The sequence below is a fragment of the Acomys russatus genome, chromosome 21 (genome assembly GCF_903995435.1).
Source record: "Acomys russatus chromosome 21, mAcoRus1.1, whole genome shotgun sequence".
NCBI lineage: Eukaryota > Metazoa > Chordata > Mammalia > Rodentia > Muridae > Acomys > Acomys russatus.
This window is the reverse complement of record NC_067157.1, coordinates 912690-927488: the sequence shown is the minus strand read 5'-3', so window position 1 is coordinate 927488 and position 14799 is coordinate 912690. Positions and strand designations below refer to the sequence as shown.

The 14799-nt window shown below is 35.0% G+C and overlaps 1 protein-coding gene and 1 pseudogene across 1 annotated transcript in view; one reads left to right on the top strand and one right to left on the bottom strand.

Annotated features, from left to right (window-relative positions):
• Ascc3 (activating signal cointegrator 1 complex subunit 3) overlaps nt 1-14799 on the top strand; it is a 282919-nt gene that overhangs the window by 119025 nt on the left and 149095 nt on the right. The window contains 3 exon segments of the mRNA XM_051164237.1: nt 2499-2633; nt 13901-14092; nt 14392-14616. Coding sequence (XP_051020194.1) covers nt 2499-2633; nt 13901-14092; nt 14392-14616 — 552 coding nt within the window.
• LOC127205418 (uncharacterized) lies at nt 234-371 on the bottom strand (annotated as a pseudogene).

Below are 14799 nucleotides of genomic sequence, written 5' to 3'. Positions count from 1 at the left end.
TACACATTTTAATGATTTTATTTGAGGAACATTTCCTTTTTAACAACTCAGAAGGCAAGTCAGATTCATAAACATCCAGCTCTAATACAGAAAAGTTCCTACCTGACATTTTAAAAGTAAATGGTGCAGCTGGAGAGATGGCTCAGTTGTTTTCTTCTTCTCTTCCCCTGTATATAAATTTCATTCTCAGCACCAGAGTCAGGTGGCTTACAACCATCTATAATACCAGGTCCAGAGGATCCCTTACACAGTGGCGTATGTGCATACACATAGATGAAAAATTAAATGGTTTAGCTGAAAATGAGTAAATTATTTTAAATTGTTAAGAACAGATACTACACTTGATCTTAGCCAAAAGACCGAGAAGCGATTTTTATATATATATATATATATATATATATATATATATATATATATATATATATATATATATATATATATATATATATAGTGTTTCGAGACAAGGTTTCTCTGTGTAGCCTTGACTGTCCTGGACTTGGTTTTGTAGACCAGGCTGGCCTCAATCTCACAGCGATCCACCTGCCTCTGCCTTCCAAGTGCTGGGATTAAAGGCGTGCGTCACCACCACCCGTCTTTGTAAATTATTTTTAAAGATATAGTCTAATCTCAAATTTACATATGAATAGTCCGGTAGGCTGTGTTTGGTTAACGTCTTTATGACTTAAATCGTGCCTTTTAATCTTAGCATCATGACACATGGCTGTGAAAGCACTTCCCACTTGCCAATATATTTCTATGGGTAGTTTGGAGTTATTTCAGCACATGAAACAATATTGTCATCCTTGATCATTTCAATTTTCAAATATGTATGTTTAAATTAATTTATCACATTAACACGCCATGAAATAAAATACGTTCATAGAGATAAAAAAATCTTATAATGACTTCTTTTGAAGCCTCTTGACAGAAAATGCATATAAGAAAAAGAATATATTTTACTAAAGAAGACATGATGGATTCATTAAACAAAATATACTTAAAATTATAATTAATATTTCTCTTGGTTACAGCAAAAAATTATAAGTTGAGAAGTCGTACCAAAATTATTAGTGATGATTTGAGTCATATTTTCTTTTTCTAATTCTCTGCATTCTGTTACTTTTTATAGTAGAGCATTGGAGTTACGGAGAGTGAAGTGTGATCATGTTATAAAATGCTGGCTCATAAGAAAAGTCATATGAGGCTACACTAGTTAAATAAAATGATAGTTTGTGTGTATGTATAGATACATGAAGATGGACTTTATTGTTTCAACAACTAATGGATTTGTGTTGTTTTTCCTGTTAACTCAGAATGCTTGTTTCCCTTCTCTGAAGTCATTGAGAGGGGGTTTTTCTTCCCCTACTGAGGAAATTCTGATTTTTCTCTAGAATTTGTGTTGATTTTTTTTTAAGGTACCTTGAAAGACTATTAACTGGTAAATTATTTCTATCATTTCAATTTTTTGAATGATTGTCAGGAGATTTTTCTCCAGTGTGAATATTAATCACCACCTCATCCAGTCACTATTAGTTTTTCCACTGCTGTTTCTTTCCATTACCACAGAATACAAGCTAATCAAATTTAAACGGGGAAGAGCTTATTTTGGCTTGTGATTTCAGTATATATTTTGTAGGCATGGTTATTTCTTTGTCTTTGGTCTGTGTTTGGTAAGAATGGTTCTTTCCAAAACTGTGTTACGACAGAAGTAGGGACTGAATGGTAAACCAAAAGTGTTCACCTCATGTTGGCTGAAAGCAAAAAGGAAAGAAACAAGACCAGCATTCTGCTTCCTCCTCTGAGTATATGCCCTATGAACTAACAACTTCACTAGTCTAGTTTAGTCATGATACTGATCCCTTAACTCTTAGGCCTTTGGGGAATGTTTAAGATCAAAACAATAGCATTTTTACTCCAGTCTCCTAAGGCTCTTAGCCACATCACCATGCAAAATGTGTTCTATCACTCTATACTAATCTGTAATGCTCAACCATTCCAGCATCACTTAAAGGGCCACATATAAATTCTTCTGCTTCTAAGCAAAACTCAGCTGTGGATACTCATAAAAATAATAACAATAAGTTATAGCTCTAGAATATAATCATAAACATTCTTATATATGGAGGGATGAGACCATGATACAAATCACACCAATTTTTTATATAGACAAATCTTTTTTCAGTTTTATATGATGTAAGTAAAAGCATAATAGATGATTTTTTTTTTATGAGAGAAATGTACAAGCTACACGACAAGTTTCATAGAATACATTTTTTTTAGCATGTAAATCTGTTCATGGGTCTATTATGAATAAGTCGTGTCACTGAATTTAAGTTGGCTTTATCCTGTATCTTTTTAAATTAGATGTTGTTTAATTGAGAAATTGGAGGTTTTCTTTGTACACATTAATAATCATTTTTATATGATGATTTCTAGGCTAGGAGTAAGTTTTATTGTAAATAATTAAAATGTTAAAAACTTTCTTTTCATTGTTTTAGGTGATGGTATTTGTACATGCTCGCAATGCCACTGTAAGGACAGCAATGTCTCTAATAGAGAGAGCAAAAAATAGTGGCCAGATTTCCTGCTTTCTACCTACCCAAGGACCAGAGTACGGACATGCCTTAAAACAGGTAAAGTACAGTGACGTGGAGAAAACAGGAACCAATGCATATGATATGTGTGCTTCATAGGTCTGAATGGAAGATCTATAGTTGCAGTCTAAAAAGTTAGTTTCATAGATTTATTACCTTTTGTGTCTTTCTGTATCCGAGTTACATCACGAAGGATGATATTTTCTAGTTCTATCCTCTTGCCTGCAAATTGCATGATTTCCTTGTTTTTCATAGCTGAGTAGTTAGTATTCCATTGTATAAATGCACCACATTTTCTTAATGCATTCCTTGTTTAAGGGATATCTAGGTTGTTTCCAGTTTCTGGTTATTATGAATGAAGCAGCTGTGAGCATAGTTGAGTAAATGTCTTTTGTTGTGTGATGGACCATCTTTTGGGTGTATGCACAGGAGTGTGGTATAGCTGGGTCTTGAGGTAGGGCTATTCCCAGTTCAGTAGAAAATGCCAGATTGATTTTCAGAGTGCACTCCCACTAGCAATGTAGGAGTGTTCCCTTTTCTACATATCCTCGCTAGCATGTGCTGTCATTTGTGGGAGTTTTGATAGTATATTTCTTTTTTTTTACATATAAATTTATATTATCACACATAATTAAAATAAACTACATACAGCAAGAGGAACCACTAAGCAATCAGGAATTATATAAATGTTAAATTCATAATGTTTTGGCTATTTGTATTTGGCAATCTTGAAGAAAACATCTCTCCCATCTTGGTGAGTCTAAAATTCCAAGTGCACATCAGTATCTATCATATCTCAGTCTCTGTCAACTTCAAACATCTATCTAGACCTAAAAAAGTCTTAACCCCTAAAAAACTAATCTTAATTATAAGACTAAATTATGCAGTCTTCAACCCTATCAGAGACTTGAGAAGGAATAAAACTTAATTACCTGAGTAAATCAGAAGTGCAGGTTATCAACTTCCAAAATGAAAAATGACAGAGACAGTTGGCTGCCTGAACTGTCATTTGTGTTTTTGATCTTAGCCATTTTCACAGGTGTGAGATGAAATCTCAGAATTTTTTTCTTTGATTTGCATTTCCATGATAACTAGTGGCATTTAGCATTTCTTTAAGTGCCTCTCTGCCATTCCAGATTCCTGTGTGGAAAATTCTCTTTAGCTCTGTACTCCATTTTTTAATTGTGTTGTTTGGTTTGTTGCTGTTTAATTTCTTGTTTTCTTTATATATGTTGGATATTTTGTGGAATCTTTTTCCCAATCTTCAGGCTGCTGTTTAGTTCTGGTGATAGTGTCCTTTGACTGATAGAAGCTTTTCAGTTTTATGAGGTCCTATTTATTAATTATTGATCTTAGAGCCTGAGCTATTGGTATTCTGTTCAGGAAATTGTCTTCTGTACAAATACATTCAAGCCTATTCCCCATTTTCTCTTGGATTAGATTTGGTCTATTTGGTTTTATATTGAGGTCTTTGATTCACTTGGACTTGAGTTTTGTGCACCATTTGTTGAAGATACTATCTTTTATCCATTGTATGATTTTGGCTTCTTTGTCAAAAATCATGCGTTCTTAGGTATGTGGGTTTATTTCTGGGCCTTAGATTTTATTCTAGTGATCAACCAGTCTCTCTAAGCCAGGACTATGCAGTTTTTATTGCTATTTCTCTGTAATACAGCTTGAAGTCATCTCAGGGTTTTCTTTCATTGTGTAGTATTATTTTAGCTATTCTGGGGTTTTTGGGATGTTGAGAATTGTTCTTTCAAGGTCTGTAAAGAATTGTGTTGGAATTTTGATGAGAATTGCACTGAAGCTGTAGACTTCTTTTGGTAAGATGGCCATTTTTATTATGTTCATTCTCCTAATCCGTGAGCATGGGAGATCTTTCCATCTTCTAAAATTTTCTTAATTATTTATTCAGAGATTTGAAGTTTTCTTCATAAAAGTCTTCCACTTTCTTGGTTAGAGTTACTTTATATTATTTGTGGCTATTGTGAAGGGTGTTTTTTTCCCAATTTCTCTTTTAGCCCATTTTTTGTTTGCATACAGGAGGGCTACTGTCTAACCATTTTGCTGAAGGTGTTTACTAGCTTTACAAGTTTGGTGGTAACTTATGTATGCTATCATATCATCTGCTAATAGGGATACGCTAACTTCTTTCTTTCCAATTTGTATCCCTTGATGGCCTTTGTATGTCCTAATGCTCTAACTAGAACTTCAAGTACTATATTGAAGTGTAGTGAGAGTGGGCAGCCTTGTTTTGTCCCTGAATTTAGTGAAATTGCTTTGAGTTTCTCTTCATTTAATTTGGTGTTGGTCATGAGCTTGCTGTATACTGCTTTTATTGTGTTTAGATATCTGTCTTATATCCTTGATCTCTCTAAGACTTTTACCAGGAAGGAGTGTTGAATTTTGTCAAAGGCCTTTTCCACTTTTAATGAGATTATCATGTTATTGGTTTTCTTTCAGTTTGTTTATATGGTGTATTACATTGATTCATTTTCATATGTTAAACCACCCTTGTATCCCTGGGATGAATCCTATTTGATCTTGGTCAACAATGTACTTATTGTGTTCTTGGATTTGGTTTGGAAGTATTTTATTATTTTTGCATCAGTGCTTATGAGTGAGATTGGTCTGAAATTCTGTTTCTTTGTTGAGTCTTTGTGTGGTTTAGGTATCAGGGTGATTGTGATGTCATAGAATGAGTTTGACAGTGTTCCTTCTGTTTCTATTTTGTGGTATAGTTTGAGGAGTGTTGGTGTTAGATCCTCTTTGAAAGTCATCCCAAATGACAAAAGACAAAAAAAAAAAAAAAAAAAAAAAAAAAAAGTTTAAAAAATGCCCTGGGCAAGATGATTGGGAGACTTTTGCTTCAATTTCCTTGTAGGACTGTTTAAAACCGTTTACCTCATTTTTATTTAAAGTAGTTTTCCAATTTTCTGGAATACAAGCTTTTGATGTAAGACCTAGTGATTCTTGTATTTCCTCAGAACCTACTGTTCCTCAGTGTCATTTCTGATATTATTAATATGGATATTGTCTCTTTGCATTTTAGTTAGTTCAGCTAGGGGTTTGTCTATCCTGTTGATTTTTCTGAAAGAACCAGCTCTTGGTTTCATTGATTCATTCTATTGTTCGCTTTGTTTCTAATTTCAGCCCTGAGTTTGATTATTTCCTGCCAACTACTCATCTTGCATGTGTTTGCTTTTTTTGTTCTGGAGCTGTTAGGTGTGGTTTTAAGTTGCTAATATGAGAACTCTCCAATTCTTTTTTATAAAAGCACTTAATGCTATGAACTTTCCCCTTATCACTATTTTCATTGTGTCCCATGAGTTTGAGTATGTTGTGCCTTCATTTTCATTGAATTCTAGAAAATCTTTAATTTCTTTATTTCGTACCTCATCTAATGGTCATTGAGTAGGAAGTTATTCAATTTCGATGAGTTAGTAGGCTTTCTGTTGTTTTTGTTGTTGTTGAGTTCCAGCTTTAGTGATTGGTGCCCTGAACAGATAAAAGGGTTATTTCAATCTTCTTTTATCTGTTGAGGCTTGATTTGTGACCGAGTATGTGGTCAGTTCTGGAGAAGATTCCATGAAGTGCTTAGAAGAATGCACATTCTTTTGTGTTTGAGTGAAATATTTTAGGTCCATTTAATTCATAACCTCTGTTAGTTTCATTATTTCTCTGTTTAGTTCTTTTCTCGGTGATCTGTCCATTGGTAAGAGAGGTGTGAAGTCTCCTACTATTAATGTGTGGCGTTCAATATGTGATTTAAGCCTTAGTCATATTTCTTTTATGAATGTTGGTGACCTTGCATTTGGGGCATAGATGTTTAGAATTGATATGTCATTTTGGTATATTTTTTTCCTTTGATGAGTATGAAGTGTCCTTCCCCATTTCTTTTCATTAATTTTGGTTCTAAGTCTATTTTATTAGATTCTAGAATGACTACTCCAGCTTACTGCTTGGGTCCATTTGCTTAGAAAACTTGATTCCAACCCTTTAGTCTGAGTCTTTATTGATGAGGTGTGTTTCTTGTATACAGCAGAAAGAGGGGTCCTGTTTTTGCATCCACTTTATTAGCCTGTGTCTTTTTATTGGTGAGTTGAGTCCATTGATGTTGAGAGATATTAATGACCAATGGTTGTTAATTCCTGTTATTTTGATGTTGGTAGTGGGAGGGAGGGAGGGAGAGAGAGGTGGGGGGAGAGAGAAAAACCAACTAGTGAGGTGTGTGTGTGTGTTTCCCTTTTGGGTTTTCTGATGTGGGGTTATTTATTTATTTCCTCTTTTTTCCTGAGTTTAGTTAGCCTCTTTAGTTGGCGTTTTCCTTCTAGTATCCACTGTAGGTTTGTATTTTTGGATTGATATTGTTTAAATTTGTTTTGTTGTGATTTTTTTTTTTCTCTCTATAGGGAATAAAAGTTTTGCTTTGTGTAATAGTCAGCATTGACATCTGTGGTCTCTTAGTATCTGTACAATATCTTCCCAGGACCTTCTGGCTTTTAAAGTTTTTCGTAAGAAGTCAGGTGTAATTCAGATAGGTCTGCCTTTACATGTAACTTGGCCTTTTTTCCTTGCGCTTTTTAATATTTTTCTTTGTTCTGTACATTTGATGTTTTTGTTATTACATGGCAGGAAGATTTTTTTTCTGGTCCAATCTATTTGGTGTTCTATAATTTTCTTTTATATATATATAGACATCTCTTCTTTAAGTTGTGAAAGTTTTCTTCTATGCTTTTGTTGAAAATATATTCTGTGCCTTAGAGCTGGGAGTCTTTTCCATCTTCTATTTCTATTCTTAAGTTTGCTCTTTTCCTGGTGCTCCATACTTCTTGAATGTTTTGTCTTGGGGACTTTTTAGATTTAGCATTTTCTTTGACTACTGTATCGATTTCTTCAATCTTATCTTCTATACCTGAGATTCTTTCTTCCATCTCTTGGCTTCTTGGTGATGCTTGTAATCTGTAGTTCCTGGTCTCTTCCATAGGTTTCCCATCTCCAGCATTGCCTTGAAGATGTTCCTTCTAGTTTCATTGTATTTTCATTGTATTTTCCTGTACTTCTTTAAGGGATTTATTCAATCCCTTCATCTGTTTAATTGTATTTTCCTGTATTTCTTTGAAGTATTTATTTTCCTCCTGTAAGGCCTCTTATCATTTTCATTAACTCAGATTTAAGATCATTTTCTTGTGCTTCAGATATGATAGTATCTCCAGGGCTTGCAGTGGTATGGTAGCTGGTTTTCGGTGATCTCATATGTCCCTGGGTTTTGTTGCTTGTGTTCTTACGCTAACCTTTAGCCATTTGGTTGTCTCTGGTGTTAGCAAGCCTGGTGGTCCCTGATGGCCAGGCAGTTCAACAGTAGGTGAGAGGGCTCTAAACTGAATTTTGGTCTGGATCTTCACAGGCCTACTTTGGAAGGTAGTTGGTGGTAGTCCGAGTGTGAGTAGAGCTCACCTCTGCTGACTGTGTCCCAGGTTACTTGAGAAGAGCAGGTGGAGAGGGTACTAAGCTCAGTGTTGCTTGGGCTTCCTAGGTATGGTGGATAGATAATGTTTATAGTAGCCTGAATACTGCTCATCTCTCCTGGTTATTTCCTAGGTAGTCAAGTGGATTGGGGGTATGTGGAAAGAACTCTAAGCTGAGTGTTGCTAGGGCCTCCCACCTTAGCATGGCGAACCTTGAGGTTCTCTTATATGTTGTTCTTGTTGTTGTTGTTTAACATATACCATATTGAACATTTTTTAGTTGAAAATGACTTATACGTAAAACATAAATAAAATACTAACTAGAAAGTTTTGTTTAATAAATTAGAATAACCAGCACCTGAAAACTAATTTAAAGGATAATTTTATGACTTTATTTTTTTTTCTACCGATAAACATTTTGTTTTCTCAGCCTTTGCTGAAGTATTGTCAACTGAAGTTGACTGAACTTTGTTACAAGCTATGTGATACTATTAATGGCTTTGTTTTGTTTTTGGTTTTTTATCTTCACAAATATGTCACTGTGGCCCCATAAAATAATTTCTTTTAGTTTTTAATTAGTAAAAATACCAGGTAAAATATAAAATAGCTCCCTTTACCTTAGTTCTTTTTTATGTATATTCAAATTATGATGTTGTTTCCTCAGCCAAGTATCACCAGCCTGCTTTTGTGATGCAGTTTAATAAGTACAGCAATAAATTCAGTAAAATGAATAATAAATGCAATAAATACAGTAGTTCTGTTGTTAGTTATCTTTCTCCCATATAGAAAGGTAGCAGAAGACATTTGTTGCTTTTAGTATTTTCAAAAATAGTGCTATAGAAAATTACTAAAGGAGGAAAAAAATCACTGACAGATTAGTTGGGTTTTGGAAGCTTGACAATAATCCCATATAAAATAAAGACTTTGAATCTAAGTGAAACCGAATTTTAATCTCACTCATCCCCTCTGACATAGTCTTTTAAGTTTCATGTAGTTGTATGAACATTTTATATCTTGGGCTTTTTGTTTATAATGAAGTTATAACATGAGTTCACCTGACATAAAATGAATGTTGTAAGAACTTTGAGAGAGAGAGAAAGAAAAAGAGAAAAGAAAAAAATAGCTTACAAAAATGGCAACTGCAACAAGAGTTAAAATAAATTACAGACCCACCAAATGATGACCTATAAAGCAGTAAGCAAATTGGGAAAATAATAGTGTTTTCCCAACAGTGAAGGAGCAGAGTATTATATCTACACTGATATATCCACTTACTAATTCATTAGCACACAAAACATGACATTTCTAGCAAGCACCTAAGAAACAGGCAAACAGGCTTTGGAGGGGGAAAAACTTGCTAGATAAAATTAACAGATTATTTTTATCTCTAGGAAACTAGAAAATAAAATGCTAAGCATTTAAGGCTTGAGAGATGACTCTGCAAATTAAAAACACTTGCTGCTCTTATAAAAGACCAGGGTTTGGTTCCTAGCACCTGTATCAGGTTGCTCACGGCTACCTGTAACTCTTGTTCTACAGAACCTGACACCCTTTTCTGGACCCCTCCCTAGCACCCAGATACAAAAACATATAAACAATTAAAAACAGAAAAACCTTAGGCATTCTGAAGATAAATTGAGGATTGTACATACTGATAGACTTTCAGAATCACTGGTCCATTCAATGTTCTAAAATAAGCTTGTAGTGTATTTTAAGAGTATCTTTTTATATACGACTATTAAGTCTAACATCTTAAATCTGAGAATTCGCCAGATTAGTGATCATAAGGAGTTAATCTCAGAAGAGTTTATCTATAAAAAAACATTGTATGGCTCTTTGAGTTTGTAAATCAGTGGTTTTCAGCCTTCCTAATGTTGTGATTACCTAATTTAATTCCTCATGCTTTGGTGACCCCAACCATAAAATTACTTCTGTGGTACTTCATAACTTTAATTTTGGTCCTTTTATGAATCATAAAGAAAATATATAATATGTATAATATCTGATATGAGACCCCTGTAAAAGGGTCATTCCTTTCCCAAAGTCGTCAAGACTCACAGGTTAAGAACTGCTGTTGTAATTTAAATTTTTTGTATTCTGAAAATGGCAGAAATTACATATTCCCTATCTATATAGAAAACAGCCATACAATTGATACCAACAGGGGAAAAACTGTTTTTACCTATTTTAAAAGTAATATTTTCTTAAGATTTACATTCTTTGGCTCATTTCTAGTTCATGTGTATTGTGAAATAGGATAGACCACGAATAGAAAATTTATCAAAACTGCCATAGTGCCCACATACCTTTAATCCTCACATTTGGAAGGCAGAGGTAGGCAGATCTGTGTGAGTTCAAGACTAGCCTGGTTTATAATAGGAGTGACAGAATACAGTGTCACCCTGTCTTGGAAATAAAATGTAAAACTTAACTCCATAGTCATCCTAGGAATCTGTCAACAAATCAATGGGATAAGAGAGTTTGGTATGCATGCACAGTGGTATTTTTTTCAGCCATAAAGAATGAAGTTTCAGCATCTGTGGAAAAATGGATATACTGGCGATCCTCACATTTGGCTACCCCAGCCAGATACCATGTTTTCTTTTGTTCACTTAGATTTTATATACATACAGAAAATCATCAATGTATATAGGGCATGAAAGTGGAAGCAAAACCATGTAGGGTCACAGAGGACTCAGATGGGAGGGTTGCAAGAGAAATGGACTCACAGGAGCTATGGGGTAGAATATGATCAAATTGTACTTGCAAGGAAATGTGTTTTTAAACCCAGTACTGTATTCTATGAATATATGTCAATTAAAATGTTGCATTAAAAAAGAATCCAGAGGGGCTGGAGAGATGGCTTAGAGGTTAAGAGCACTGTCTGCTCTTCCAAAGGTCCCAAGTTCTATTCCCAGCAACCACATGGTGGCTTACCTGTAATGAGATCTGGTGCCCTCTTGTGGTGGGCAGGCACACGTGTGGGCAGAATACTGTGTTAATAATAAATAAATCTTTAAAAAAAAAAAAAAAAAAAAAAAAAAAAAGAATCCAGAGAAACTTAAAGTGACAATGAGCAATTTACTTTATGCGTAAGAATGGCAGAATTTAACTAGATCTCTGAGTTCAGTATCATAGGATATAGTGCTATTAAAGCTAGGGATTGATTAGATAATTTTAGAAAGCAAATGGATAACATTAAATGAAATTAAGAACAATATTTAAGCTGTGGCACACGCTTGTAATCCCAGCACTCTGGGAGGCAGAGGCAGGTGGATCTCTGTGAGGTCAAGGCCAGCCTGGTCTACCCAGTGAGTCTAAGACAGCCAAGGCTATACAGAAAAACCCTGTCTTGGAGGGGGGAAAACAATATTTACTCCCCCCCCCTTTTTTTTCAAATTCTTGGAGGTGTGTTTCACGGTAAAAAAAAAAAAAAGCAAAATGTATAAAAATATATTTGATCAATTTTTGTTACGATACCTGCTCAATAACATAAATATTGTAAATGAAACAAAATTAGATAAATAAATGACCCCAGGCTTATTTTAAGATTGCTGTCACTGCATGTGGACTAATGAAAAGAAACGCACAGAATATGATAAAGAAGTGACCCTTTGGTTTCTCCTCGCTCCACACAAAGACCTGATGGATGTGCCTGGTGGTGACCACAGCAGCTGGTCATTAGACCAACCTAGTGGTAGTAGGAGGTGCTGCATCAATACTCCAGATTATCTTGCCACCTGGAGAGAATTCTTCCCACACCTAAATACTTCCTGTGTTAAGTTACAACCTGTACCATCAATGTCCTAACTGAGGTTGTCTCAAGATTTTAAATTGATAGTAAGCACATTTGGTTGTAGGCACTCCATGGGGAGTCCTCAGCAGAAGCAGGCAGCCATCCTGCAGGATAATTGTGCTGCTTTATTAGCTCCGAGTGCCTAGTTTTGAATGTTAGAGAAGTGGAATTGGTCAAGCAGCCTCTCTTCTATTTTGGCTTCTAAAGGAATTCATTTATCACTGAGCAAATACTCCATAGTCTTTGATATTCATAAGAGATGTCTCAAGAAGTTTGACAATAATATCTTAGCTCTAAAAAGAAAAAGGTAATATGATTGAAATACAATACATTCATTATGTGGTATCTCTGTGACCTGACAGAAATAACTTGTGGGAGGAAAGATAAATTTCAGCTCAGTTTTAAAGAGTTGTACCCGTTCGTGATAGGGCAGGTTTCACAGAATCAGAGAAACAGGAGTGAATAGCAGAAATTCTTCACATTGCAGTAGCCTGAACTAGGAAGCCAAAGTATTGATCTTAAAAGGACTAACCACACTGCCCAGCTCCAACCAGACAGAAGACATTGCAAGTTCATACCATAAATCAGTAGTTACTCATAAAGTGTGCTATGTTTTCTACAGGCTAACTTTACTATACAAAGATAAATATGAATGTATGCCCAGTGAAACATGAAGAAGGGAGTCTTGTTAGATGTGTGTTTATTGTGATTTGGATTTTCAAAGCGTTGTCATTTATGTTCTTGGCCACTAGATGGTGCAGCTTACTAATTTATCCTCAACATAATTGAAAAGGCATTTATAAAGTGATCTTTTCTTTAGTTGATTGCTTAGAAATTAAAAAATGTAAAAGACCCAACATGCAGTCAGTTTGGCAAGGCCTGGACTAGAACCCCACACCCCTGAACTGTTTTTCACTGCCATAGGAGTATGTGGGAAAAAATGGTCATAAATAAGCTCTTATTGATAATGAGATTTTTTTCCAAAAATAACAGTAATAAATAAATCCATAATATAATACCCTCAAACAAGATTTTATTATTGAGAGACTTTTAAAACTACTGTACTAACATCTTCAGTCTTACAGAAATATTTCTTTAGTGAGTTTCTTCAGTTAGTTTATACAGCCTTTGTTGTAAACTTTATGCAGATCCCAAGAGTTCAACCAGACAAAAGAACAAATTCCAACAGGGAAATTACTGCATTTAAAGTAGTTGTAAGGTTGTGAAGAAATGTGGTCAATACATTTCCGCCAAAGAGCAATGTCAGCAAAGCTGTGGGAGAACACTTCTGAGTTTCTGCACTCACTGCATATAGAAGACTAAGGGGAATCAGTATACATCTCAGGAAATCCAGATAGTGGGTCTAGAAGGGGAAGTATAAATGTAGGGTGCATTCTTTAATGGAGACTCAAAAAATACTTAGCTAGGTGGCTATCAGCGTGCAGCTTGCATTGTGGCAACTCTGGATTTACTCTTAAAGAGGAAAGGTACAGTTGTACTTAATTTTTAGTCAAGTGTTTATAGAAGTACATGAAATATACAAATACTAATTGATTATAAGAAGGTACAGGTGGGTCAGATGTCTGTGTTTTATTTCATCCCAAGATGATGGCTCAGTGGTTAAGACTACCGGCTGCTTTTCCAATGGTTCCAAGTTCAGTTCCTGGTAACCACATTAAGGCTCATGCCTCTTTCTAGTAAAATCTTGCAGGACATGATAGCACATGCCTGTAAGCCAAGCAATTGGGAGGCAAAGGCAGATAGATCTCTGTGAGTTCGAGGCCAGCCTGGTCTACAAAGTAAGTCCAGGACAGCAAAGGCTAAATAGAGAAACCCTGTCTCAAAAAACAAAACAAATAAACAAAAAGATTTTGCATCATGTTTTGATATTGCCAGCTTTTAACAGATAACAAAATCATTTTTGTATAAAGTATTGTTACTAACTTACATCTTAAGAAACTTTAAAACAGTATTGCATGACAAATAACAATTGCTCTTACATGCTTAGTAATTACTCTTTTGTGCTTTTTAATATCTAGGTGCAAAAGTCAAGAAATAAACAAGTGCGAGAATTATTTTCAGATGGCTTTAGCATTCACCATGCAGGAATGCTTCGGCAAGACAGAAATTTGGTTGAAAACTTGTTTTCAAATGGTCATATCAAAGTCCTAGTTTGTACAGCTACATTAGCATGGGGTGTCAATCTTCCTGCACATGCCGTTATTATTAAGGTAGGAGCTTACCTCCCTTTGCACATGGACTTGTATGTCTGTTAAAGCAAGCCTCTGAATTGATTTATTTAGAAAAATGTTGTGATTTGTCTGTTTCATTGACAATGCTATTTTAGCCAGAATTATTTTCTCCAGTTAAAGACTAGTTTATATTAAAAAATTTAACTGTATCCCAGCTGATGAAGGGATTATTTAAAGTATACTTTCAAAATCTTTCCATATTTGTCCAATTTCATTTTCTAAATCTTCAGGATATATATGTGTGTTTATGTAAATTTTATTAACTTTTCCTCATCTAGGGAACACAAATATATGCTGCCAAAAGAGGCTCCTTTGTCGACCTTGGAATTTTAGATGTCATGCAGATATTTGGCCGAGCGGGAAGACCACAATTCGACAAATTTGGGGAAGGAATCATTATAACAACACATGATAAACTCAGCCATTACCTCAGTTTGCTCACGCAACAAAACCCAATTGAGAGTCAGTTTCTGGAAAGCCTTGCAGATAACCTAAATGCAGAGGTAAGAACTTAGGAGTAAAATGTTGGGAAAGTTTGAATTGGTTGATAATACGAATATAGTATGTGTCAAGAGACAAAATAGAGGCTAGAGAAATGGCTCAATTGCTAAAGGGTGCTCACTGCCTTTGCAGGAAACACAGGTTTGATTGCCAACACTCACATCAGCAGCTCCTAACCAGCACCA